Here is a 25,109-nt window from a genome sequence, read left to right as displayed (position 1 = left end):
TGGCGACGTCACTTCGAATTCAGAAACCACGTCCCTACGTAACACACTCAACAAGTATTTCCAGACGCACAAGCTGGACGCCTCGCTAGAAATTGCGGATAACGTCTACTCTCTGAAAACGCCGAAAGGGTTGCACATACAGGAACCCTTTGTTAAGCTGCTACATCTCACACTCGTCGAGGGACACGGAAAAACGCTACACCCCTATTGGAAATTCCTACTTGACTCCATATGGTATTACGACACCAGGTCCTACATGATGAAGGAACCTACATACACATAGGATCCTGTTTAATTGTAGGTCCTACATGCAAATGCGATCCTACATATAAACAGGATCCTATTTGGTTGTGGGACCTACATGCAAATGCGATCCTACATATAAACAGGATCCTATTTGATTGTGCGACCTACGTTGGGTCCTACATGCAAATAGGTCCAAGTCTCTTGTGGTGATCCTGTATAATTTGTGCACCCTATTGTGCTGTGTATATTAGGAAATAACAAATCATGCAGCTTCTATTTTTTATTTTTTATTGATATCGTTCATCATCCCTCTGACATGACTGTTGAACAATCACACTCTTGCCTGATGTACAGCGTCTTCAACACCTTTACAGATCATGCTAGATGATAGCTCTAAGATATATTTCTTGTAGGCATCTGAAACAATAAAGTGAGTTAGGAAGTTAGATTTAACAAGGGATAATACATTATGTGTCACATAAAATATGCCAAACTCGTGCACAGGTTAACCAGACTTCCCACGTATGCTGTTACTTGAGGTCCAAAGGGAATGGTTTTGTTTGTTAGCAGTAAGATTAATTAACTATGACAACTGGGGCTACAGCAAGGGTGTCAGTAAGGCATTACCTGAACAGGGTGAAAACAATGCACGTTGAGTTATAATATCCGCAATTATTTACATTCTGTACATATTCCTTCCACACTCGGGGAAAATATGCATGACCCAAGCTGAGTTATTATGAATTAATAACCAAAAAAGGAATATCTTTAGAGCACCGGTACCCTGTAGCAGGGCCGCTGAAACATCACACATGATATCAACCTGATGTTAAGTGATGATACAGGTTAACCAACAGGGTAAGAGCACAAGATTACAGATGGAGGATAAGGAAATAGGCAACAATAGGGTAATAATCGCACTGAGCGGATAAAGTTATAGGAACCCACACACTAGGAAGAATACAACGCAAAAGGTGCACGAAACATGGCATTACATGCACACAACTAACCTTCAATTCACGAAATCCAACAGCTTTCGGTCTTCCAAGGTACACACACAGAAACAGGTCCAGATACCACTAGTAAGGCATGAAATACAGTCACAGCACTGCGGGGCACCAAAACCACCAAAACTACGACGAAAGACGCTTCCCGAACGAGAGCTCTCTGGACATGCGTCCGAACGCTTCTAAGATTTCCCTTCGAAATGAGCTGGAGGAATTCCAAGCTCCAACGGCGCGCCACCTGGCTGTAACGGCTCTCCACCATGCTCTCCTCGCGCTACATCCAGAAAGCAGAAAGTCGCGCGTACGGGTGACCAGTGCCATTGGAAAGTGGACGTTTTTCCCGTCAAAATAAGTCTTCAATCACATTTCTACGCCAACAAACAACCGACATCGAAAAAAATGCCCCCAGCCCCATGAATAACGAGCCGCTTTCGCCATGTTGTCCTCACTCGAGAATGGAGAGAGATAAAAAGATCCCGCAAGTTTCTAGCCGTTCGGTGTTCGGAGTGCACGAATCTGTTAATAGGTGATTCAGATCTCCCATAGGGTTCAAACCTAAAAACAGGGCCGAAGGTTGCAGAACTAGGAGAGTCAGCCTAAGGAATTTCGGGAATAACGTAACCTGTAGCAAATAGACGGAAGGTGCGAATTGAAAAGTTGTAGAGCAAAGAACGAAGAACACGCATCCAAAATTTCCAGTAAATTGGACGTTAGGTAAGTGAGATTACGGCACTAAAGGAACGGCACTCACGGAAGCGTCTCCGAGCGGCGTCAGCCAGACTTGCTGGCGCCAGTGCCATGACCCTCCAACTCCAAAGCCCATCCCTATTGGAAATTCCTACTTGACTCCATATGGTATTATGACACCGGGTCCTACATGATGAAGGAACCTACATACAAATAGGATCCTGTTTAATTGTGGGTCCTACATGCAAATGCGATCCTACATATAAACAGGATCCTATTTGGTTGTGGGACCTACATGCAAATGCGATCCTACATATTAACAGGATCCTATTTGATTGTGGGACCTACGTTGGGTCCTACATGCAAATAGGTTCAAGTCTCTCGTTGTGATCCCGTATAATTTGTGCACCCTATTGTGCTGTGTATATTAGGAAATAACAAATCATGCAGCTTCTATTTTTTATTTTTTATTGATATCGTTCATCATCCCTGTGACATGTCTGTTGAACAATCACACTCTTGCCTGATGTACAGCGTCTTCAACACCTTTACAGATCATGCTAGATGACAGCTCTAAGATATATTTCTTGTAGGCATCTGAAACAATAAAGTGAGTTAGGAAGCTAGATTTAACAAGGGATAATACATTATGTGTCACATAAAATATGCCAAAACTCGTGCACAGGTTAACCAGACTTCCCACATATGCTGTTACTTGAGGTCCAAAGACAATGGCTTTGTTTGTTAGCAGTAAGATCAATTAACTATGACAACTGGGGCTACAGCAAGGGTGTCAGTAAGGCATTACCAGAACAGGGTGAAAACAATGCACGTTGAGTTATAATATCCGCAACTATTTACATTCTGTCATATTCCTTCCACACTCGGGGAAAATATGCATGACACAAGCTGAGTTATTATGAATTAATAACCAAAAAAGGAAGATCTGTATCTTTAGAGCACCGGTACCCTGTAGCAGGGCCGCAGAAGCATCACACATGATATCAACCTGATGTTAAGTGATGATACAGGTTAACCAACAGGGTAAGAGCACAAGATTACAGATGGAGGATAAGGAAATAGGTAACAATAGGGTAATAATCGCACTGAGCGGATAAAGTTATAGGAACCCACACGCTAGGAAGAATACAAAGCAAAAGGTGCACGAAACATGGCATTACATGCACACAACTAACCTTCAATTCACGAAATCCAACAGCTTTCGGTCTTCCAAGGTACACACACAGAAACAGGTCCAGATACCACTAGTAAGGCATGAAATACAGTCACAGCACTGCGGGGCACCAAAACCACCAAAACTACGACGAAAGACGCTTCCCGAACGAGAGCTCTCTGGACATGCGTCCGAACGCTTCTATGATTTCCCTTCCAAATGAGCTGGAGAAATTCCAAGCTCCAACGGCGCCACCTGGCTGTAACGGCTCTCTCCACCATGCTCTCCTCGCGCTACATCCAGAAAGCAGAAAGTCGCGCGTACGGGTGACCAGTGCCATTGGAAAGAGGACGTTTTTCCCGTCAAAATAAGTCTTCAATCACATTTCTACGCCAACAAACAACCGACATCGAAAAAAATGCCCCAGCCCCATGTATAACGAGCCGCTTTTGCCATGTTTGTCCTCACTCGAGAATGGAGAGAGATAAAAAGATCCCGCAAGTTTCTAGCCGTTCGGTGTTCGGAGTGCACGAATCCATTAATAGGTGATTCAGATCTCCCACAGGGTTCAAACCTAAAAACAGGGACGAAGGTGCGCAGAAGGAGAGTCAGCCTAAGGAATTTCGGGAATAACGCCATAACCTGTAGTAAATAGACGGAAGGTGCGAATTGAAAAGTTGTAGAGCAAAGAACGAAGAACACGCATGCAAAATTTCCAGTAAATTGGACGTTAGGTAAGCGAGATTACGGCACTAAAGGAACGGCACCCACGGAAGCGTCTCCGAGCGGCGTCAGCCAGACTTGCTGGCGCCAGTGCCATGACCCTCCAACTGCAAAGCCCATATCTGGGGAACGGAGAGTCTCGCGCTTACGGGATTAAAGCGGTTGGAAAGAGCACGTCAAGAGCTTCAAAACTATGTCAAACACGACTCTGTAGGTGCGATGGAAACGGTTTTAGGGGAAAAACAGCCGGCAGTCCCATGTATTGGGAGGAGTGTAAACACGGAAACCGGTAGCTCGAGAACCAGAAGACTTTGACAGCTGTAGTAAATTTTGCCACGTTCACCGAGTTGAGGCGAGTACACTCTAGAAAGATGAAAACTGTCCGACGAGGGCTTCCGTCCGAAAAAGGGCATCAAAGCTTAAAAAAACAGAGTTACGAACGCGTCTCTGCCCACAACCCCCGAACCGCTAAAGACCGACTCATGGTTCCATTTGACCGATCGTAGAGCGACTCAAGTCCAACTAGGACGGAAATTCTGGCGTCGACATGACCACCGGGGCGGATGTTACGGAGCTCCGAATGTATCGGAAGTGCAGACGGAGGCCTGGAATTTTCAAGTATCTCGACTACTCTTAGGATTTCCTGCGAGCCGTGAGAGTGCACGTGAAGGCGAAGGATTGGGGAATCCGTCACAACAAGCCACGTCCTGATAGAACCGGTTTAGTCGTAGAAATTAGACCGAAAACCCCATCGACACCGCAATGTCGCTCGATGGGGTTCAACCGCCACCTCGACCTGTTGCGCACTGTTGTCGAAGTTTGTGCTTAAATAGTACTCAAAGGAATGCACGCATCATTGTATGCTTGATGTTTCGTCGACTAGTAATGGGCATACTCTATGCATGTTCCATAAATGAATGCAACCAGTCCATTCAGTTGTTTTCAACCTAAAAAAATATATTAATTTGCAGTGGTTCTAATAGAATTCGCACTTGATAACCTGCCGTATGTGTGCGCGTTGGCAAACATGATTGAATATGACTAGTTCGTTCTGGGCCCCTGTTTTGAAGGAATCAAATAATGTTTGTTGCTGTGTTAATATATCACTTCCATATCTGAAAATAATTCCCCACGTCCTCCCCACATGATACCAAACAGGCCACGTAAGATCTCCCATAGCTCCTTTTTGATGCCTTGTAGGATCCTACAAGTCTGCTACGTAGCCGGATATAGGCGATGTAGTGTCCTACAACTCTCCTATATTGCCGAATATGGGACAAGTAGGACACCACAACTCTCCTACATAGCCTAATATGAGACATGTAGGATCCTATGACTCACCTATATGTGAATTAATATAGGACATGTAGGATCCCACAACTTTCCCACATGATACAAAATAGGACATAAAGGATCCTACATCAATTTGTATAGGATAAATAGGATCGCATACAACCTATTTGGCTTTTTTTCAACAGGGATATCTGGGGAACGGAGAGTCGCGCGCTTACGGGATTAAAGCGGTTGGAAAGAGTACGTCAAGAGCTTCAAAACTATGTCAAACACGACTCTGTAGGTGCGATGGAAACGGTTTTAGGGAAAAAACAGCCGGCAGTCCCATGTAATGGGAGGAGTGTAAACACGGAAACCTAGCTAGTAGCTCGAGAACCAGAAGACTTTGACAGCTGTAGTAAATTTTGCCACGTTCACCGATTTGAGGCGAGTACACTCTAGAAATCAACGATGAAAGATGAAAGTCACTGAAAAGGTTAGCCAGCTGTAGGGATCGAACCCACATCTTTTGGATTGCCGGTCCAGGGCTCTACCAATTGAGTTAAGCTAACACGCCTCTCCAGTGACTTTCGGGGTGCGTCATCTGAAGGGACGACAAACCAGCCACTCACTCTCACTCACCCTCCTTTCACTCTTACATTTTTGCTCACTCATACACACATTCATACGACGGAAATCGACGCAAGCGGCACCTGTTGAACAAGAGATAAACTGATGTTCTGAGGCTGGAACGACATAGAAGGGACAGGGATCTGTCCCTTCTATGTCGTTCCAGCCTCAGAACATCAGTTTATCTCTTGTTCAACACTCTAGAAAGATGAAAACTGTCCATCGCGGGCTTCCGTCCGAAAAAGGGCGTCAAAGCTTACAAAAACAGAGTTACGAACGCGTCTCTGCCCACAACCCCCGAACCGCTAAAGACCGACCCATGGTTCCATTTGACCGATCGTAGAGCGACTCAAGTCTTACTAGGACGGAAATTCTGGTGTCGACATGACCAGCGGGGCGGATGTTACGGAGCTCCGAATGTATCGGAAGTGCAGACGGAGGCCTGGAATTTTCAAGTATCTCGACTACTCTCAGGATTCCTGCGAGCCGTGAGCGTGTACGTGAAGGCGAAGGATTGGGGAATCCGTCACAACAAACCGCGTCCTGATAGAACCGGTTTAGTCCTAGAAATTAGACCGAGAACCCCATCGACACCGCAATGTCGCTCGATGGGGTTCAACCGCCACCTCGACCTGTTGCGCACTGCTGTTGAAGTTTGTGCTTAAATAGCACTCAAAGGAATGCACGCATCATTGTATGCTTGATGGTTCGTCGACTAGTAATGGACATACTCTATGCATGTTCCATAAATGAATGCAACCAGTCCATTCAGTTGTTTTTAACCTAAAAATATATATTTATTTGCAGTGGTTCTAATACAATTCGCACTTGATAACCTGCCGTATGTATGCGCGTTGGCAAACATGATTGAATATGACTAGTTCGTTCTAGGCCCCAGTTTTGAAGGATATATATAAATATATGCAATCAAATAATGTTTGTTGCTGTGCTAATATATCACTTCCATATCTCAAAATAATTCCCCAAGTCCTCCACACATGAAACCAAACAGGTCACGTAAGATCTCCCATAGCTCCTTTTTGATGCCTTGTAGGATCCTACAAGTCTGCTACGTAGCCGGATATAGGCAATGTAGTGTCCTACAACTCTCCTATATTGCCGAATATGGGACAAGTAGGACACCACAACTCTCCTACATAGCCTAATATGAGACATGTAGGATCCTATGACTCACCTATATGTGAATGAATATAGGACATGTAGGATCCCACAACCTTCCCACAGGATACAAAATAGGACATAAAGGATCCTACATCAATTTGTATAGGATAAATAGGATCGCATACAACCTATTTGGCTTTTTTTCAACAGGGGATGTTCAGATTGGACGAGGACGTCTGGACCAGATGAGGACATCCATGGGCTTTTTATGGTTTATTGGGTTGTGCGATAGGGGGAGACGCCCCTGTCCCCGAGATGTTACTTAAGCGACGGTGGAAGGCAGCGGGAGCTAGTTTTTGCTTGGACTGGGTCTTGCGGCGACACGACCGACGCTGCTCTGCGCTTGAACATGTAAGAGTATAAACACTGTTTCTTTTGTTCAATTGCTGTGTCAGTGTTATTTCGGGGTTACGGTGGGTCGAATACGGAACCACCCCGGGTTTGTGGGCCGCGGTTCCCACAACCTGAAACTTTTTTTCTGCTGCTTTTATCGTTTGGTACTGCAGTACTTACCCGGTAGCCTCTGACTTTGCCTCTGACTTGATTTTCTTAGTTGGCCGTTGTGAATTGTGAGCTTAAGAACGGGTTACAGTGCTCAAGCTAAGCTGGCGGTTATTCTTTCCGCATGGCAGACGCGGAATCCACACTTCAAGTCAAGTGGACGTGCTCTTGCGCACTGAGGAGGGGGACATCGGGCAGCGCAGTTCCAGAAGCCGTGAGGTTGGTCGTGTGTAAGGCGTTTTCGGCGCGCCCGCCGTAGAAAGAGACGGAAGAGATTCTTCTGGAACCAACTAGAAGCCGCGCGCGCCCACGAGCGCGTCCCAGGGCAGGGCCCAGGGCCTCCTCTCCGGGCGACCTTGACGATGGAGCGCGCGCGCGGACGTAAGCTTCGAACGAATTTATGGTCGACATGTCTACGCCGCTGCGGCCTGGCTTGTACTACCGCCTGAGCGAGCGCCGCCGACCCTAAGTCTCACAACAGCCTCAATTTTGCGTCTTTTTTTAGTATCAAGTATCGTTAAAATACACGATACACTACAAGTGTATTTTCGATACCGATACTTCCACAGACCGACTGCTGTGGCGTCGCTCATGATCTCAGTTGTCTCGCGACGTGAACACCCAATTATATATAGATACCGATACTCCGATACTCTCATTTTTGGCACGCGATACCTAATACCGATACACAAAATGTATCGAAAGATCGCATCGAAGATACATGTATCTGCGCTACTGCCCACCACTGAAAAATAGGGCGCACATTTTTCGAGATTCATCGTATACTGCTCAACAAACAACAGCGTTGTCAGGTCAACGAAGACAAGTGTTTTCTCTAAGCATAGCCAATCGCAACTGACCATCGTAACGGTGTCATGCACCACGTTCCATGAGAGGGAGATAAGTACATCCATCACTGCTGGTCTGCTGCAGCAGTAGTCTAGGTACAAATTTCTCAAAAATCATTTCGTCGTTTCCCATAAAACCTTCACGGTTGTATGTGTCTAGCGCTCGTGAATATAGTTTCTGAGAAGCTTCGGAATGGCCTGATCTGTACGATACCGGCCCTTTAATCACTGAACGCACACTGTTTTTCTTGCCTTAGAACTTGTTACACAGTCGTAGAAATGAGGGGGGGTCAAAGTAGGTTGCCGTTGTTGGCCGCACTCGAGTGGGCATCGTCACGGCTATAGCCGAAATAAGAAAAGGGGGAGAAGAGAGTTAATGGTTTCACCAAGTCGCTCGTGCAACTCTTAGAAATAAACTTCACTGCATAGCACGCTCCTAGTCAACCCTCATCTCGAATGATATCATGATGTTCCCTGATTTGTTGAAAATGGGAAGCGTAAGCCCTTTCTTGTGGCAGTTATGACTTCATAACTGTCCCAAGAAAGGGTGTACGCTTCCCACGAACGATAGGATTGCGCACGACACTGCATATGCATATGCGCTATGAATAGATACTGCAACAAGTAATTTTATGGGGAATGTCGTATACGGCAAAAGTGCGCCCCAGAAAGAGTTCACCCTTTCTTCGACCTGCAGATTCCACTGCCACACCCCTTCTAAGCTCAACAGATGAATAGGCTCATTTTTGCCCGTTTACACTTTGCACTTCATTTCCACGCGACATGGACGCAGCCTGCAGATATGTCATAGAGAAAACAGACAGGAGTACTGGTTCAACTGTTTCGCTACCGGTAGCCGCAAATATTAAAACGGCTGTAGTATGAATAGAAGTCCTATAGCCACGGGCTTTCTCTAATCCAGCAGAAGCCAATTCAAATCGAATTCTAATCCAGTTCAAAGCCAAAATTTAGTTCTAATCCAGCTCAAGCCAATTCCAAGCAATCTGATTGGTCAACGCATAGCTCCGCCCCTTGATGATAATGAAGCAGGTTGGCTCCAGCCCCAAATGCTGATGGGTCCTCTCCAAACCTACTGATCGCTGATTGGTCGCCCATAGCTCCACCCGCTTCACATTGATTGGCCCATGTTAAGCCTACTGATCGCTGTTTGGTTGTGAAAACCTCCGCCATTTTATGCTATTTAGTTGGCTTGGCTACACCCACTGCATGTTGATTGGTGAGCATAGCTCCACCCCTTTATGCAAATTAGCTGGATACCCCCACTGATTGGTCTATTCTAAGCCTACTGATCACTCTCCACATTTTCCAGACTTCTAAGCCCTCTGATTGGTCGAACTCATCTCCAATCTAAGCCTAGCGATTGGCCCTTCTCGTTGATTGGTTCGTTCTAAGCCCACTGATTGACTGGCACCCCTGATTCCAAGCCCGTTGATTGGCAAACTTTATTCTAAGCCTACTGAACATAGCTTCCACTAGCGCCCCCAGATGGTGTGCGGGTCGCTTGGCAGTGACTTCAGATGGTTCCAAGCCAGTGGGTGGCTCTATCTCTGATGTCCAGGCTTACCTCGTTAGGGTGCCACCAGATGGCGCAACTCTTTACTAGCTCTGCCTACTTCACGCTGATTGGTCCATTCTAAGCCAACGCTTAGGTCCATTGGTCCAACGCTTCTTAAACAAAGTGACCGAGTAAACTCATACTGGTTGGTGTAGTGTATGCTTAGCGTGTTATAGAACAGAGAGTTGGAAACACTATACTTCAAGATGGTGAATAAACAAGCAAGTATCTGTTGCTAGTTCCCACAGCTGTCCAAGCTTCATCGCATGTCATCGACCGGACAGTTCAGTACATTGGCGACGAGGATGCTGTCAATCGAGCCCTAATGACCTTCAGGTCCTCATGGGATTATTATTTTACGACGACAGCGCAAGCAACGACGACAAGGACGACAGACATGGCGGGCATGCTGCCTGTTTTTGCAAGTTTCAATCTCAGTGGCACGGACGCAGAAAACCTCGGTACGGAGTGGAAACGCTGCAGGTTTGAGAACTTCCTAAATGCATGCGCTATCACAGATGGCGAGGAAGAAAGCGCTGCTCCTCCACTACGCTGGGGAAGAGGTATATGATCTGTACTGCTCACTGCCCGACGTCGCGACAGCCACACCTAACGCCAACAATGTTGCAACTGAAGGTGACGAACAGTCCCCAGCTGCACCAAGCTCAGAATACGAAGCGGCACGCAAGAAATGGGAATCTCATTTCGCCCCGCGTGTGAGTACGACATTCGAGGTGTACAAATTTCGCCAAGCACGGCAACTTCAAGATGAATCACTCGATGCCTTTCAAGCACGCCTTCGACAGCTATCACGAAACTGCTGTTTTCAAGACGTCGACATGGAAATAAAGAATCAGCTAGTCTTGGCAACGACCTCATCGAAGTAGCGCCGTTATGCCATGCAATATGAAGTCAAATTATCGGGCATTCTCAAACAAAGAAAAATATTCGAAGATGTCGAACGTGAGGCCACTATTATGGAGCAAGAGCTCACAGCACGTAGGGACGAGACGGCAAATACCATTCGCAGATGGAAACCTCGAAAGCAAACGCCTCAACCTACGGCCTCCAACAACAACTCCAGAGAGAAGTGCTATTTCTGTGGAGGGCCATGGCCGCACAAAGGAGGTCGATCGAGCTGTCCTGCATCGGCATAAGACGTGCAGAACGTGCGGAAAAGTAGGACACTTCTCAAGCGTCTGCCGTTCTGATCCCGCCAACGCAGTAAATACAGTGGAGCATGGTGATGGCTCCGAAGCAGATGAACAAATCTTCATGGCACAAACTCCAACGTCAAAGTCTCCGAATGTTGTAATCGGCCTCAATGGCAAACCAGTTAAGTTTACCATCGACACCGGTGCATCAGTGTGTGTGATAGGTTCCCAGTGACTCGACACCCTGGGTCTTGAAGCAAACCTCGAACATACATCCACCAAAGTTTACGCCTATGCGTCACAAACTCAGTTGCCGGTGGTTGGGAAAGTGTCGGCCGGCCTTTCATACAGGGGACGTAGTAGTCAAGAGAAACTCATAATCGTCTCTGGGAAGCATGCACCCTCGCTGAGTTTTCAAGCGACTTCCTCCCTCGACTTAGTACAAGTAACGCACCAACTGCAACAACCCACAGCAAAACAGGATTTGCTACACCTCTACCCCAGTCTTTTCCATGGAGTTGGATGCCTCAAGGATTTTGAAGTTGAACTCCACATTGATCAGACAAAGCAACCTGCTGCACAGCTGCACAGGCGAATTCCTTTTTCACTGAGAGAACCATTGGAAGACGAGTTGGCGAGACTTCAAGCGCTGGATATTATCGAGAACGTTTCTGGTCCCACACCATGGCTATCTCCAGTGGTATTGGTGCCAAAGCCGCACAACTCAGATGCCATACGAATGTGTGTGGACATGCGATGTGCGAACACAGCTATACAGAGGGAACGGCATGTCACACCAACAACTGATGACATCATCACAGCCTTAAACGGCTCAACATTATTCTCCAAACTAGACCTCAAGGATAGTTACCATCAGCTACAGCTCAGTGAGTACTCTCGGTTCATAACAACCTTCTCCACACACATAGGGCTCTCAGTACAAACGTCTGAACTTTGGAATAAATGCAGCAGCAGAAATTCTCCAGAACACAGTGAGGCAAGTCCTGCGGAACATTTTGGTGTGTGGAAAAACAGAACAACAGTAGTATTGGATCAGCTCAAGTATCCGGAAACTCATACAGTCATCTGGCCGCCATTAATTAGCAATTAGAGCAATTTGGGACTCCTCACAGTAATTAGGATCATTCAGGGAGTCATTACACTAATTGGGGAGCATCTAAGACGTGTCCAGACCACTGTGTGAGTTTCCGGCTACTTGAGCTGATAAAAAAATAAAAAATAGGTAGAAAATAAAATAAATAGATAGAAATAGAGTGGAGAGAAACAATTTATTCGAAAATCAATCATGTCGTGGCGAAGAAACCGCTTCGGGGTGACCAGCGCCAGCCATGTTGGTAGTTGGCACCCAGCAGTTGCAGAGATCGACGACAGGTGGCTACTTAGTTGCAAGGCATCACACCAGATGGCGCCACCATCATAGCTCTCTGCAAGAAAGAGAGAACAAGATACTAGCGGCAGGTAGAAAATGCCAACACTGCTGAACAAGTCTAAGCATGCGAGAGAAAAGGTCTAACCGCTACTGCTAAACAGCACGGAGAAAACAGTACACATCGGGGAAAAGGCAATCGACTAGGCCTAACCACAGCGTCACAACACTATGCAGCTAAGACAGGGCGGGAACCGCTAAACGTGCGTCAACACGGAGAAAAGGCTTGGTCACTGCTGAACAAGTCTAAACATGCGCGTACGAGGAGAAAAGGCTTAACATGAGCGCAGTCAAACATCGGCAAATCACTCGTTGGTCACCGCTAGACAAGTCTAAACACAGGGGCGCAGCAAGCCTGCGAGAAAAGGAGCGCGATAAAACAACACGGCAAATCACTCACCTTTTCCCCCGCGGCGACGGGTGCGACTGCTCCATCCGAGAGTCACGCAGAAACTCAGCGGGCGCGGGGACTGCGGAGAACCGAGCGCACGTCTGCTCTCCGCGACAGCCAGCGAGCAACTGACTGGGGCGACGCGCCGCGGCAGCTACGCATGCGCGCGCGCGCTCCTAGGGTTACGGGTGGCTTCTTCGTTTCGGTTTCACTCTCGCTTCTTTGCGCGCGTTTATCTGTATAAAGGCATCATATCATAAAGGTATCCGTCATCATTCTGACCGATACGTGGAAAACGCCATGTGTGGTTTATTCTCCTACATTTCTCGTCGGCTAGGAAAGACAAAAAACGAAGAACTTCGCGAATTTATTCGCGGCATCGTGGAGGAAACCTTTCGTGTCCACCGCCTGGAATGGTTGCAAGCATGTCAAGAAATGTGTCAGGACAAGATCAAGACACTCGACTGCATCTTAGCGGCAGACAGACTGACGAAAAAGAAGTCCAACTTTAGCCTGGATAATCTGTATTGGAAACACAGTTCCGATCTAGAGGACGACGACGACGTGTAAATAAAAGCGGTGCATTCCTCTTCGAGACTCAGTCTCTTCAACATGTCTTCCCCCAATCTTTTTGCTTCACTCATCCTTTTCGCTGTATCTTAAGCGGCCCCTCCATCTGCGGCAAATCTATTTTCTTTGCGAACGTGCTGAGGAACCTGAAAGACATGGTGGACAAGCTTCCGTCACAAATATTCTACGTACAGAAATATTCTTCACCGAGCACGCAGGACGAATTTGGGGACTTGGTAAAATTTACCAAGGAGCTACCGCGAGAGTGGGGCACGTCACGCGCTACGCTGATCGTCGTCGACGATCACATGACCGACGCCGGTTCCTTGAAGGAGGTGACCGCTCTTTTCATTCGGGGTTCTCACCACGCCAACGCATCGATTTTCTTACTGGTTCAAAACATCTTTTTCGACAGTAGCCTTTTAAAACTATATCCTACGACGCCAGTTACGTCGTCCTGTGGCGCACCGTGCGCAGCGTGCACCAGATGGAACATTTCGGCCAACAGCTATTTGGCAGAAAAAGATTGGAGTATTTTCTCGACGCATATAAACAAGCGATGTCGTCGCCCCACGCTTATGTACTCGTGGATCTTCACAACTATACGCGGGACGACCACAGGTTGCGTAGCAATATCTTTCCGGGCGAACGCCAATATATCTACGCTCCGAAATGAACCACCGCCCTCACCTCACTGTACTCAAAGTACTCTCCTCTCTGCCCCCTCCGCGCCATCGTGACGTCTTGAGACGTTCTTGTTCGTCCGACATGAAACACCTCTCCGAAATTTGCCTCAATGTATTGAACGGAAAGGTGGCTCTAGCTCCAGACACGTTCGCGCGTTTGAAGAAGCGCAAATGCTTCTTACGACGGCTCACCTACAAAAAGATTCACAAGAATCCGCAATGTTTGAAGCGCTATCTGTCTCAGCAGCGAGGACAGGGCGTTCTTTCGTCGGTGGTTCCTCTCCTACTTTCCGCCATGTTGAACCTTTTCGCCAATCGCCAAGAAAATTGAAGTCACCATCTCCACCATCGGAAACATTCTTTCCTCGAAGGAGAGTGACGACGTTAAAGTGAAACTCATACTGCAAGCACTGTATCGCATACTCAAGCAGTACAGATTCGACCCCTACGACAGCAAAAACAAGGTGTCCGACACTACAAATGAGTGACTATTCGCTCCTCTCTCCAGAGGTGGACGAAGTGGAAGCGGAAAGGGTCGTCTCGGAATTAAAGGAGGTTCTTTCCTGGGATCGCGAGGGTTGTGTCTCTGTGTCGGGTAAGCCCATCAGGCACTCCTCCGTTTACGAACTCGTCAATTATTTGTTGCAACGTAAGACGGGAAAGAAACCTTCCTGGTTCCCCAAAGTCTCGAAATTATTGCGCCTGATTTCTCTGCCCAAATCTCGCGAGCCTCAACAGCAGCAGCAGCCTCCATTGCGTGGACGACTTATGGAGGGGTATGAGAAGTCAGCGGGTGGTTTGGGGGGTGTGGACCGCTATAGAAAAGCGCGTCACTTGAGCAAAAAGACGGCTCTCGCTATTCTCAGAAAGCTGGATGCCTACACGTTACACCATCCGATCAGAAGAAAGTTTAACAGGAGATGCATCATCGCGCCCAAGATCAACGACGTGTGGCAAATGGACCTCGCTGACTTTTCAAAATACAAGAGATTCAATGGTGGCTACCGCTACATTCTCGTGGCGATCGATTCCCTCTCCCGCTTTCTGCGCACCCTCCCGCTAAAGACGAAACGCCCCGCCGAAATGAAAAGGGCCATGATCAGACTTTTTCGTTGAGGTAACGCACCTAGGGCCCTATCCTCGTCAAAAGTAATCGACCTCGATTACTTTACGTCACGAGCTCTAAGGTGGGGCCAGGTGGGGCTACAATAAAATACTCCGCCCTTAAGGCCCGCCCATTTCTAGGGAAATTTATCCCTAGTTTTCCCTAGCAGCATCCGTGAATACGTGGATATGATCTGGGATTTGCGGAGGCGCTATGTACCGGATTGGAATATATTGTATGTTGAAAAAGAATAGGGATCATGTCTCAAATATAAAGCACAGCGCAACAATTTAAGCACTTACAACTTTAATAGTAAAACGCGAATGATCCGTTCACGCCAAAAGGTTGCTTGAACATTCTCGCCGCCGCCGCCGCCGCCGCCATGCCGCCCAGGTAAACGTGACCATTTCGGCCCCGAAACCGAAACTGAATGCATGGTCTCCAACGTTCGTTGCCGCGTAGTCCTTAAATGGTGTTTTCGTTTCTCGCATGCTAGTAAAAGTTCGTGTTTGTGAGCGCGTGTTTGTCATGGTTTACACCACTTCTGTTACCCCATACAGTCTGTTAACATATTTATTCACCGATTTTGCAATGTGCCTACATAATATGACGCTACCAATGTGCATGCCAACACAGCACGGCGGCGAACCTTGCGAAAGGGGTTAGCTCGTCATACAGCTAAATATGTATGTGGCCGTGATGTAGTGGAGTTAACGAGGGCTCTCCAGAGTCATATATGAGTCATAAATATATAAACGAATGCGGTTGACCACGAAAAATAAAGGTATTCAGTAAGATTCAGAAGTAGGGACAATGCTTCTATAGGACGAGGAATAAAAGAGGAACTTTATTAAAAACTAAAAGGAGGTATTCGACGTTTCGACAGCATATATATATATATATATAGTGCAATACAGGAATTACGCGTCTTCGAAGATGCGCAATGAACGAAATAAAGAAAAGAAAAAGAAGGTGTGCCTTCACAATTTTTTTGCGGACGGTCTATCGAATGGATATTTGTTCTGAAAACGGCTTTGGTATCAGGATGATCAGGATGATGAGGAGGAAGAGATCAGATGTTCTCATTGGAACAACTTCGTATGTTTTATAATGAAAAAGTTAGAAAATTAATTATCGCTAATTAATTAAGAAGGGCCGAAAAAAATCTTTTTTTTTTTATAGACCACACAACTGGCAACTGGCAAACACGTACATTTGGCTCCATTTGTGTCCAGCACTCCGGGTTTTTTTTAGCCACTGGTCCTTTTTCGGTGAGACACCCTGTATATGGTTTGTAACCCATGGAGCATTTTATGCAGATTTTAAGTACTCCAGCACAAAATATATGTTAAGTGTGTTCTGTACCTGAGGGTAAGCGCGAATAATGTACAATTATCTGCGCAAGACAGAGCTACAATAGGGCATTGAAGGGTACATTTACAACGAATTCCGGGAGGACTGTTTATATGCTCTGGTGGACAGCGCGTTTGCAACGTTGGCAACAATGAACTTGTGCCTTCATTCCATTTTCCTTTCCACTAATGGCGAGCAAAAGCGCACCACCTGGAGCTGCGGCCACGAGGCCCCGTGTCCGTGGTCCGCAAGTGTCTCAGGAGCGCATGGAGGCGCTTATCTCATACATGGAAGCCAACAGGCACGTGGCAAATCCCGCGGACGATATGTCCGGTCATCCGCGTGGCGTTGGGGGCCTGGAGGCCGAGTGGCGAGCCTTGGCTGACACTCTCAACCAGGGTCAGTCATACCGCCGCACGCCGCAGCAGTGGCGGACGGTGTGGCTTAATAAGCGCCGCACCATCAAACTCAAGTACTCAACTTGGAAGGCGGCGTGCACCAGGACCGTCAACGTGAGGATGTTTGAGGACGCCGTTGGCGAGTTCAACGACGTTGATGCGCGTGCTCTACAGCTCCTGGGGGCTTGCAGAGTGGAGAGCTTTTCGTCCAACCGACGTCTCTCCAGCGGCCTCGTAAGTGACGTTTTGTACCGGTGTGTATTTGATGGTTTTCGTCGACGCGATATTTTTTGTAATGACATGTGTTACCGCAACCAGTGCAGGCGTCCCGAGCCTGACCCAGCACAGCCCAGCACGTCCTCAGCGCCACGTACGTCGTCGGAGCCGCGTCCGAGTACGTCTTCTTCGTCGGCGCCCAGTGCTTCTGCCGTACATATGGATGAAGTGGAGGATGTCGAGTCGGACGAGGAGGACTGGTCCCTTCCATCAGTGGAACCTCCCCGACACAGCTCGACAGGTGACAGTATTTTGAGGATCTTCCACGTCCTTTTTATTCTGACTATAGGAAACAGACACACACACTCTACTGAGTGGTGTAGGACATTTTTTAACGTGAGCCATTCTTTTCGCAGCCTCCCCTGACAGCCCACCGCGTCCCCAGCCTAGTCGACTGCACGCCCGCATTGACGAGTTGATGGCTGGGGCCGCGCAGCACACCCGCACAATGGACCGTGTCTTAGAGGTCCTCGACAGCATTGGGACTGCAGTTACTGCTTCCTTACGGCAACAGGAGGTCCATCAGCAGCAGGTAATCATTTGCATCGCAATGCGCAATGATGTGTTTTTGTGTGTGTGTGTGTGTGTGTATCGCCGGCTGCACGCCCGGATTGATGAATTAATTAATGGCTGCGGTCGCCTAGCATACGCAGGTCATGGAGAGGGTAGCGGCGGGCCTGGACAACGTCGCGGCGGCTATCACCGCCTCTGTACGCCAGCAAGAGGCTCACCAGCAACGGGTAATCATTTGCATCACATACGTTATGACGTGTCTTGGGTATCCTCTAACACTGTATCACATGGTTAAAGAACGAAACCATGTTCCGGGCCTTCCTGGCTGCCCTGGCTAGGGAAGCGACGCCACGCCAGGGACCATAATTACGGCGAGGAGGCGTGTATATAGTGTATATAATGTATATAGTGTATGTAATGTATATAGTGTATACAATGTATATAGTGTATGTAATGTATATAGTGTATATAGTGCCGAGCTCGAGAGTCCCATGTAGGACGAGACGGCCGTCCTCGGCTGGGAGTGCACGATCAACTGGTAAACATAGGCACAGCCACGTGCAGCCACAGAGCATACTCTCAAGACCCAACCCAGGATTGTGTTACTTCCCTGCGCCGGGCTGAAGAGTCCCAAGTAGGACGAAACGGCCGTCCTCGGCTAGGAGGGCACGATCAACTTGTAGGCATAGTGCATATTTAGTGTAGTATACATTGTACATATGGAACACTTCAAAATGAAGCACAATATGGTCCCATAATTTCCGCAAGACTGCTTTTCTGGAAAGCGTGTTGCACTCTTTGTCTACAGATTCAGGCCTTCAAGTTTCAAATTGGCTGCGATCATTTGGCGAGTTGTTGATTTCGCAGAACACCGATTCACAATCAGACGATTTCAGACTTGATATGTCCACGTAGCAAAGGAGGTAGAGGAGGCAATAGGCATACCTTCTGTAGGTGATGTTGGTTGAGACAGCATGTATTTGTATATACTGAATTGTAAATAAATTTCTCAGTTGGCTGCTTCCCGTTAACTCTGTATCTGTCTTTCGTTTCTTTTCGGCTGTGTATACAGCTCGTGGACATGTATGCAGACTGTATAGTGTAAACGTGGTGTGTGTGCGACGAAAACATAGCGTTCATTTTGGTTTTGCTCCCCCTCTATGGAAGCGCGAGTGCGCCCCTCAATCTTGTACGGTGCATTCTTTTCTTCAAAGAGGAGCGATTTCTGTGCCGCAAAACAACCGTACAGCCGGACCGAAACAAATGCTCCCCAAAAAGTTTTACTGAAAGCAGTAGGGCTCGTATGATCTTGCCACACATATTTGCGATACGTATGCGCGGTATCTATTGTATGGCATTGTCTGACAAATTCAGTGCATGCAAAAGCCCGTAGAAGGAATACGAAAGTCATTCAGGCAGGAATCAAGAGAAAGAGTTCCATGTCGCTCTCAGGTTAGGACCTGTTTCCTGTACAAGCCGTAGCTACATTGTTTTGTCTGCTGACTCCTTATGTGGGGGCTGATCTTCGGGGGTTTCAGTTCCATTAAAATTTTCCGAGTGCTCTTTCCCTTGTGTGTGCGTTGTTCTAGCTTGGTTCGCAATCTTAAAACGAGTAACGTAATGAGGTTCTTGAAAGCATCGAGAATTCCTGATATTGTGAAATGAGACAACGTTTTCAAATGCCTTTTTTATTATTTGCAATAAAGCGACATGTATTATGGAGAGACACGTAGCAACAAAGCCTGCAACTATTCACCGCAATTTCAGCATGTGCCTGCCGTTGCAGACTTCACAGACACGCGCGTATGATAACTGCAAACTGATAATTCGTGACTTTACGTCGCGGGACAGCTGTAATCATGATAGCTACGTCACAGTGCTCGCGTCTGTGATTTAATTTTGCCCACCTGCAAATGCTAAAGGAGCGCCGTGTTTAACGTCCCTCGCAGAAGACTGTGTGCTGGGCAACTTGTACCTCGCCACGGAGCTGCCAGCGTCCTCGGTCGGGTTGGAGCACGCGACTCTGGGATCAGAACAACTCTGAACTATGAAAGGAATAGCGTGGAGACATGGGCCATAATATGCGGGTGCTTTTCACCACTGTGCAATGTATACTCTTGTGCAAAATAAACTACCCGATGACGCTGGACTCCAGCAAGCAGCGCCTAGGTGGGAGGCGCGCTGACGCAGTTACAGAGATACTGCTTCGATCCATCTAACGTTTGATAATGAAGGGTTTGCAGTCATTATGTACTTTGATTTACGTGGAAGGTGTTCAAGAGAGTGACACGGCAAATGAGCAGATATCCGCCATGCGCTAACTCTCGACTCTGAACATACGATGCGTGCTTAGCATGCTAAGCTTCCGCGCCGAGACCGCGGGAGGTGTCTCGTGTTCGAATCCCGACGACGGCTTTGATGTCGACGGTTTCTCCGGGGTATGCCACAGACAACTTCAAGAATATCCTCCCTGTTTCCTTAGCAGTCGGCGAAGCACTCAGGCTGTTCCTATGGTGGCCGATCGAGTAGCATGGAAATACACCGGCAAAGCAGCACCACCTGAGCGAGAACGAGACATGTTAATTTAAAAGACCAAAGCAAGAGGAGAAAACCAACCTCACAAAGTGACAGAGACGCGGCCAGCGCTGCTTACGCTCGCCGCAGGTCATCAATTAACTGTGCTCGAACCGCAGCACCTGCCTCATAAGTGTCTGTTTCGCGAGGGGGCACAGGATGGCTAGTGGAATCCTCGCTCGCCTCGCCGTCTTCGAGGTCATCTTCACCTTGGGCATCAGCGGGGGGCGCGCGCCAGTGCACGCAGATGTTATGAAGCACTGCGCAAGCCACCACAATGTTGGATGCCCTATGGGGGCTGTAGTGTAGACCCCTGTAGCGCTGCAGACACCGGAACCTAGCCTTAAGGAGGCCGATGCACCTTTCCACTGTGCTGCGTGCACGTCGATGTCGACTGCCGTACCGCGCTTCGGGTGTCGACGGCTCCTGTTCGCCTGGCAAAGGAGTCAAGAGCCAGGGCTCCAAGGGATAACCACTGTCACCTAAGCAAAATGAGGAATATCGTGTTCCGGTCCCATCGAACTTGCAGTAGAGCATACCCAACAGATACTTGCGCACGTTAGATGAATGGGTGCTGCGGAGCTCCTCACGCAGCTCGCTGTGCCGCCAAACGTAGGCATCGTGCGTCCCCCCGGAGAAGGAGCAGTCTAGAGATGTGATTGTCATCGACGAATCACACACCTAAAACACATGATGACACTGCTTGTGAAACATCTTCCACTGCCACGCGTAATCAGGTCATTCTCACACGAGAGCCATATTTTGTAGGTGAAACAGCACCACATAACAATGGGTCTTCTACTTAGACTCAAGAAGCTGCTTAAAACGTGCAAACACTTCATTGCAAAGGAGGTAGAGGATGAATACTTACGACCATCGCGTTCAGTGCAAAGTACTGCTTTCTGCAGAGGAACGCGCTCTTCTGATATTGTCCACTGCTTTCGGAGGGAGCAGTGACGCAGACGAGTGTGCCGTCAATGCAGCCTGCGTAGCAAATTATGTGCTCTGTTAATCAATATGTTACATGGGTACATTTGTTGAGAGATCATCCATAACCCATTAACTAACTTTACGAAGCACTCACCAATTACGCCGGGCAACTTCCACTTCCTCTGGAAACCAGCCATTGCCGCGTGCACCTCTGCAGAGCTTAGGGGGAATTTAATCCACAGAGGTGCAAGGCGGAGCACGATGGCATTCGTCACTCTAAACAGCACCCTGCTGACTGTGCTCTGGGAGACGGACAGATCGCGGTCAGTAGCAACCATCCCCTGAAAGCTGCCCGTTGCATAAAAGCGAAGGGCAATCAGTATCTGCTCCGCAACTGTCAACGTCCTCCTTGTCGCCCTTCTTGGTTGCAACGCGGGCCTAAGCTGGTGGCAGAGCCAGCGGACGAGTTCCTTCGTCAACCTATATTTGTTGAGGAAAACTTGGTCACTTTCCTCGAAAGCATCCGCGCGCTCCCGGAATGTCCGTTCAGCGTCGTGCTCCAGGAGAACTCCCGGCAACGCGTATTGCATTGCAAATAGCGAGAAAAAAAAAGATAAAATACAATAAAAAGTTTCAAAAAAGTGGAAATGTACAATTAAAATAGTTTCACTCAATATACACGTTGAAAAAGTCACAAACACACAACACAAATAGAACTCGGACGGCACAACGTAGAGAAAATCACTAAGGAATGGAGCGCAGAGGAGTATTCAACTGGGAGCAGCAGAAAAGTGATGTAGAGGGTCGTGTTTCAGCAGAACTAGCACACGATGTTCGGGATACGCCCCGCAGATAAAGCAACCCCGTTATCGCCACGAACCAAGGAATTACGTTGCCGATATTTTTCCCCACTCCTCCAGCCACCCTCACATATTACTTATCTTTTTCTTTTCCAACGTGCACCTGTATCTGTGCGCTGACAGTGCGATTGATAAGCACACGTCGCCTGCACGACTTGGGTACAACATGTGGGTGGACATGCGCGTTTTGACGCTGAGTTTGCGTCCGGACCGCGAACTATGCATGGCGTGGAACGCAACCGATGCTCATATATTGCAATGTACACGTCCAGTTGTCATCAGTGGCGGACGTGCATGAGTACATAGGGCTCTGTACCAATATGTCACTGTTTTAAATATTTCACACGCGAAAACAACTGTATACTTTGTTGATATACTTTATTTTTTGTGGCATATGGTATTCCGTGCAAGAATTTGACATAACAACCACATTTGCAAAATTTTACAAGAGCACATATCTTGGGGGCTTACGACCCCTTGGCTCTCCCCCACCCCCAAGTCCGTTCTTGAACAGTGGCAACCGCCTTGCAGGCGCACCTCCGCATGATCGGTGAAGACTGGGTTCCACCATTACCGTCACGCGTAACGGAAAAGGAAATCGCAGTTCAACGCTGGAGCCGCACCATGTAGACGCACCTACATAGAGTCCAACAAACGGCTCACAAACTTCTGTCACACGTAATTGTTCAACCAACATGTATGTCCTCTTCGCAAGAAACAGCGGATAGCGAGTTAGTAAACCTTGTGGTACGAATGCTGTATCCGGCTACGTCCTTGCCTACGTTGGAATGCACCCATACAACACCAATAAGGTGCATTATTTCATAATACGACTAATGTGCGCTATAAGCAATGCAACAACTGCACAGTTTTTGACTGTATTCATTTGCCATTCATACAGCCAATTGCTACAGTGCAATGTCATTACGGTGGTGTGAGAACTTGCGCGGAGATGGCCGATGGCGTCTTGGAGAAAGAGCACATTTATTTTTAAGATCATGAATGGCAAGTTTCATCGCCAAGGGCCATACTTTGAAATGAAATACTCAGCTTCTGCATTCTAACAATGTATAGTAACAAGAGCCACAAAAGCGCCTTCTGAAAACCTCATTCTTGTCACGGTTTCTCGTAGTACGCGTAACTTAATTCTCTTCGTCGAACAGCAATGCAACAAAAGTGCGACAACCACAATCGCGTTCTCAAATGAACTACAACTCCAGTTTCGGTTTCGTACTCGTAAAATGAAACGCTGGTGAACACTAGAGAGAAAGTGGTTCGGTCGATTTCTGTAGCTTCGGCGGCCAAAAAGGACGGCGGCGACGCGACTACGTGCAGCCGTGAAATGCTACTGGAAAGTGGCGCCCCAATGTAGAGTCTAGCCTCTATTCGCCTCTATTACTGAATATAGCCGTCTTAGTTGTCCCTGCATTTCTCCCTAGCATTCCCTAGCTCATGGCTTCATGCTAATCAGGACCGTGGCCCTACGGCATTTTGACGTAATCATGACGTAAAAGATTAGTTTCAAAGCTGAAAAGTAATCTAGCGAAAAGGGGTCGATTACTTTGAGCGGCGCGACTTTAGTGACGCGTCCGCATGCATACTTTTATATGATGTTGTATGAAGTGTGTATGTGCTCGTGGCAACAAAAAGTTCAGATCTTTTTCGTTTAATGGTTTAATAATGCAGAAAGTATCGATGCACAATGCGCTTCACCGTCACAATTTCTCTGCGCCGATCGCCGCTCGTATGTGTGAGAGTGGCGCGCTTTTCGAGGCGTCATGCAATCGATGTTCTTGCAATAGAAGTGTGCACACAAAATACTCATCGATCAAAATTCACTGCTTGTGGATAGAGTATCAACGATCATTTGAGTACCGTTATTACCCCCACAACTCACGAAGGAAGCATTTGAAAGACGACTTCCATAACGTCATCGCATGTCAGCACTCGGACACACACAAAAAGTGACAAAAATAAGCTGAAGCTCATGATTTAAAGCACAAACCGATTTCTTATAGTCGCGTTTACGCTTCGCGCCACACTGTCCGTTCAATCCTTTGTGGGTTTGTTTTGTCGCCTGCCGGAGGCTCTGATGCCGCCGTGGGCCACCGGCGCCATCTCACGGCCACATACCTCTATTATAAACGTCAAGTACAGTCACGGTGTCACAGATACATTGCTGCCTTGCACATCTGTACACCATGAAAAATAACAAAATGAAAAAAGAAAATTACGAGCGTGCTTTTGCGCACATTTCCCACGAAATTCAGTTTTACGCCAGAAGAGCTTTCTGGTTCCGACACCAAACAACCGAAGCAACAAGGCAAGGCGGGCAGGTCACAGGTGTGGCCTTCGGGTTCTCAGGAGGAAACATCGATAAGGCGGGTTGCATCCCAAGATAATACGTTGTGTCATTGGCTGATAAAAAATGTCAACCACTTTTAATATTCACGCCTTTTTAGATTGTCCACCAATGACAGAAGAGATTTCAAGTAATCGAGCTCGATTACTTTGACCAGGATAGGGCCCCTACACGCATCTTTTGCGACCGAGGAGGGAAATTCTACAACAAGATCATCAAGGAGTACCTGTCACAAAAGAAAGTCCACATGTATTCCACCTTCTCTCCAGTAATCAAAGCATCGCAGGCAGAACGCGTGATACGCACTTTACACGGCAGAATATTCCGCTATTTTAGAGTAACCGGAAAATACCACTTCGTACCATACCAGATATACGGGAAGCCCGTCGTACCCTCCATGAAAAAGAAGCTCAATGTGGGGGGATAAAGTGAGGGTCCTACTACACAGAAAATGTTTTCATGAGAGCTCGGAAGGGAGTTGGTCGCCTCAGATTTTCACCGTCTCCCGCCTGAGCATAGGTCGGCATTTTGCTAAGAATTCATTCAACATCACATCATGGTCAGTTTCCGCAAAGCCCATCACATCACATCACCGTCATAAACCATCACATCACGAGCCCGTAACTCAACTTCAACCTCAGAAT

At 47.6% G+C, this 25,109-nt stretch overlaps 1 protein-coding gene and 1 long non-coding RNA gene across 2 annotated transcripts; both read right to left on the bottom strand.

The window, feature by feature from the left end:
• Nucleotides 1–2,391: 2,391 nt before the first annotated feature.
• LOC135373610 (uncharacterized) lies at nucleotides 2,392–3,338 on the bottom strand. Its single transcript, XR_010416516.1, has 2 exons — nucleotides 3,137–3,338; nucleotides 2,392–2,537 (listed from the first exon to the last, which is right to left on the bottom strand). It is a non-coding gene; the product is annotated as an uncharacterized LOC135373610 (long non-coding RNA).
• Nucleotides 3,339–20,096: 16,758 nt separating this feature from the next.
• LOC135391423 (putative nuclease HARBI1) lies at nucleotides 20,097–21,833 on the bottom strand. Its single transcript, XM_064621678.1, has 5 exons — nucleotides 21,398–21,833; nucleotides 21,185–21,297; nucleotides 20,853–20,994; nucleotides 20,393–20,795; nucleotides 20,097–20,298 (listed from the first exon to the last, which is right to left on the bottom strand). Exons 1-5 carry the CDS (start codon nucleotides 21,831–21,833, stop codon nucleotides 20,097–20,099), a joined length of 1,296 nt encoding a protein of 431 aa, XP_064477748.1.
• Between the last annotated feature and the right edge of the window lie 3,276 nt (nucleotides 21,834–25,109).

The sequence above is a fragment of the Ornithodoros turicata genome, chromosome 1, assembly GCF_037126465.1.
Source record: "Ornithodoros turicata isolate Travis chromosome 1, ASM3712646v1, whole genome shotgun sequence".
Classification (NCBI taxonomy): domain Eukaryota; kingdom Metazoa; phylum Arthropoda; class Arachnida; order Ixodida; family Argasidae; genus Ornithodoros; species Ornithodoros turicata.
This window is presented reverse-complemented; position numbering and strand designations above follow the sequence as displayed.